The 1,682-nt window shown below is 30.1% G+C and overlaps 1 protein-coding gene across 1 annotated transcript in view; it reads right to left on the bottom strand.

Moving 5' to 3' along the window:
- CFH (complement factor H) overlaps nucleotides 1-1,682 on the bottom strand; it is an 82,241-nt gene that overhangs the window by 75,202 nt on the left and 5,357 nt on the right. Inside the window, exon 4 of the mRNA XM_008591088.1 lies at nucleotides 835-1,026. Coding sequence (XP_008589310.1) covers nucleotides 835-1,026 — 192 coding nt within the window. The remainder of the gene's footprint in view (nucleotides 1-834; nucleotides 1,027-1,682) is intronic.

The raw sequence follows: 1,682 nt of genomic DNA, 5'->3' as shown, positions 1-1,682 counted from the left end.
CTTAGACTGAGAATGCATAAATAATTTGAAGATTTTAGATGACGTTAAAAAATAAATATGAAAGAAATTTCTGCCAAGTAAATATTTGTAAAATGAAGTATGTTTCTTTTAAACAAATTGACCATAATGTTCATTAAAAAGCCAAAATCACTATTTGGTCATAACACACAGGTCAGCAGTATCATGACTAAAGAAATTTTGGCTTACAGTTCACTATAGAACTTTTTTTTTTTTTTAATGCACTGATGTATTTAGTGGATTCAATTCAGTTCAGCAATATTTATAGTAAACTTGCACTGCAAATATAAAATGGTCATTCCTAAAGTGTTATTCAAAAACAGAATGTCACTATGATGCATCTGTGGAAATAAATAATGAACCTTTGGCTTCTAAATTTTTTAAAAAGTTTACTCCAGAGATCAATGTTACAACTTGCAGCAGAAATGCTTAAGATTTTATTTCAGTGTATAAGAGACAACTGTATTGTAATTATAGTTAGAGCATGGACTTTGGTGTCAGATAACGTAGGTTTGAATCTTAATTGTTTATGTTGTGGTAATCTAGGGCATGTGATTTAACTCCTTTATACCACAGTTTCTTCAATTATAAAATAGAGGTGATAAGAGCACATAAATCATAGAATTGTTTGAAGGTAAAATGAGATGATGTATGCAATGAACTTAGATCAATTACAAGGAATAGTAAGTGCTCAAAAAATTGGCTATTATTAGTATTATTTCTATTCTTTAGAATGGACTATGTTTTGAAATGCATATTTTCATAAGAAAAACTAAAGACATTCAAACAATCCAACAAACAGTAAGCGTATCTTACCCACACATTTTGGTGTTTCTTCACTCCACATTCCATTTTCTGAGCAATGTATTTCTTTATGGCCATCAAGCTTGAAGCCTGGATTACACTCAAACTGTACCACTTGTGCATAAAAAGATTCCCTGTCTGGTTCCAATGAGCCAAGGGCAATTCTCCCATTCTCTGGTTCTTTCACCGGTAAACACTTAACAACTGAAAAATAAATAGAAATTTTTCCAGTAGAATTTGAAAACTTTTTCATTAAAAATATTTGTGTGTATGCATAAGATCATCACCAAGATAAGATTGGAAGAAATGACTTAAATCTTTTTAGAAGCGTCTGATATGCCTCTTTACAAGAGATAAATGCTGCTAAGTAGCAAAAGAAGTCAGTTTATCTCTGACATTTTTCTATGACAGTGAACAAAGAAAATTACTACTTTGAATGTTAGTTTGAATCTTTGTAGTAGCAATCAAATGTCTCTTAAATAATTAAAAATATGAAGCTTGTGATAATTATATACAAAATTTCCATTTATGCCCCACGACAATATAACTGCATTCTTAAATGATGTAAAAAATAACTTTATGATAATATCGACTTCAATAGAGACATTGTCTTTAATTTTCCTTCCTCTTCTCCACATCAGTGTTCAAAATAATTCGAGTACTTCTTTCTGTTGGTTTTACTTAATATTTTCTAATTTCTCCAAGATTATGGTACTCAAACTTTATTTTACTGTAGAATGACCACAGGTGCTGGTTAAAAATGGAAGTTATAGGGCTATTTCCCTGCCCTCTTACTCCAAAGACGCTGATTCATTGGGCATTTTTTTTTTTTTAATTTTTTTTTTTTTGTCTTTTTTCAT

The sequence above is a fragment of the Galeopterus variegatus genome, unplaced genomic scaffold (assembly GCF_000696425.1).
Source record: "Galeopterus variegatus unplaced genomic scaffold, G_variegatus-3.0.2 Scaffold6618, whole genome shotgun sequence".
Lineage (NCBI taxonomy): Eukaryota > Metazoa > Chordata > Mammalia > Dermoptera > Cynocephalidae > Galeopterus > Galeopterus variegatus.
The sequence above is the reverse complement of the archived record's forward strand: the minus strand, read 5'-3'. Positions and strand labels throughout refer to the sequence as shown.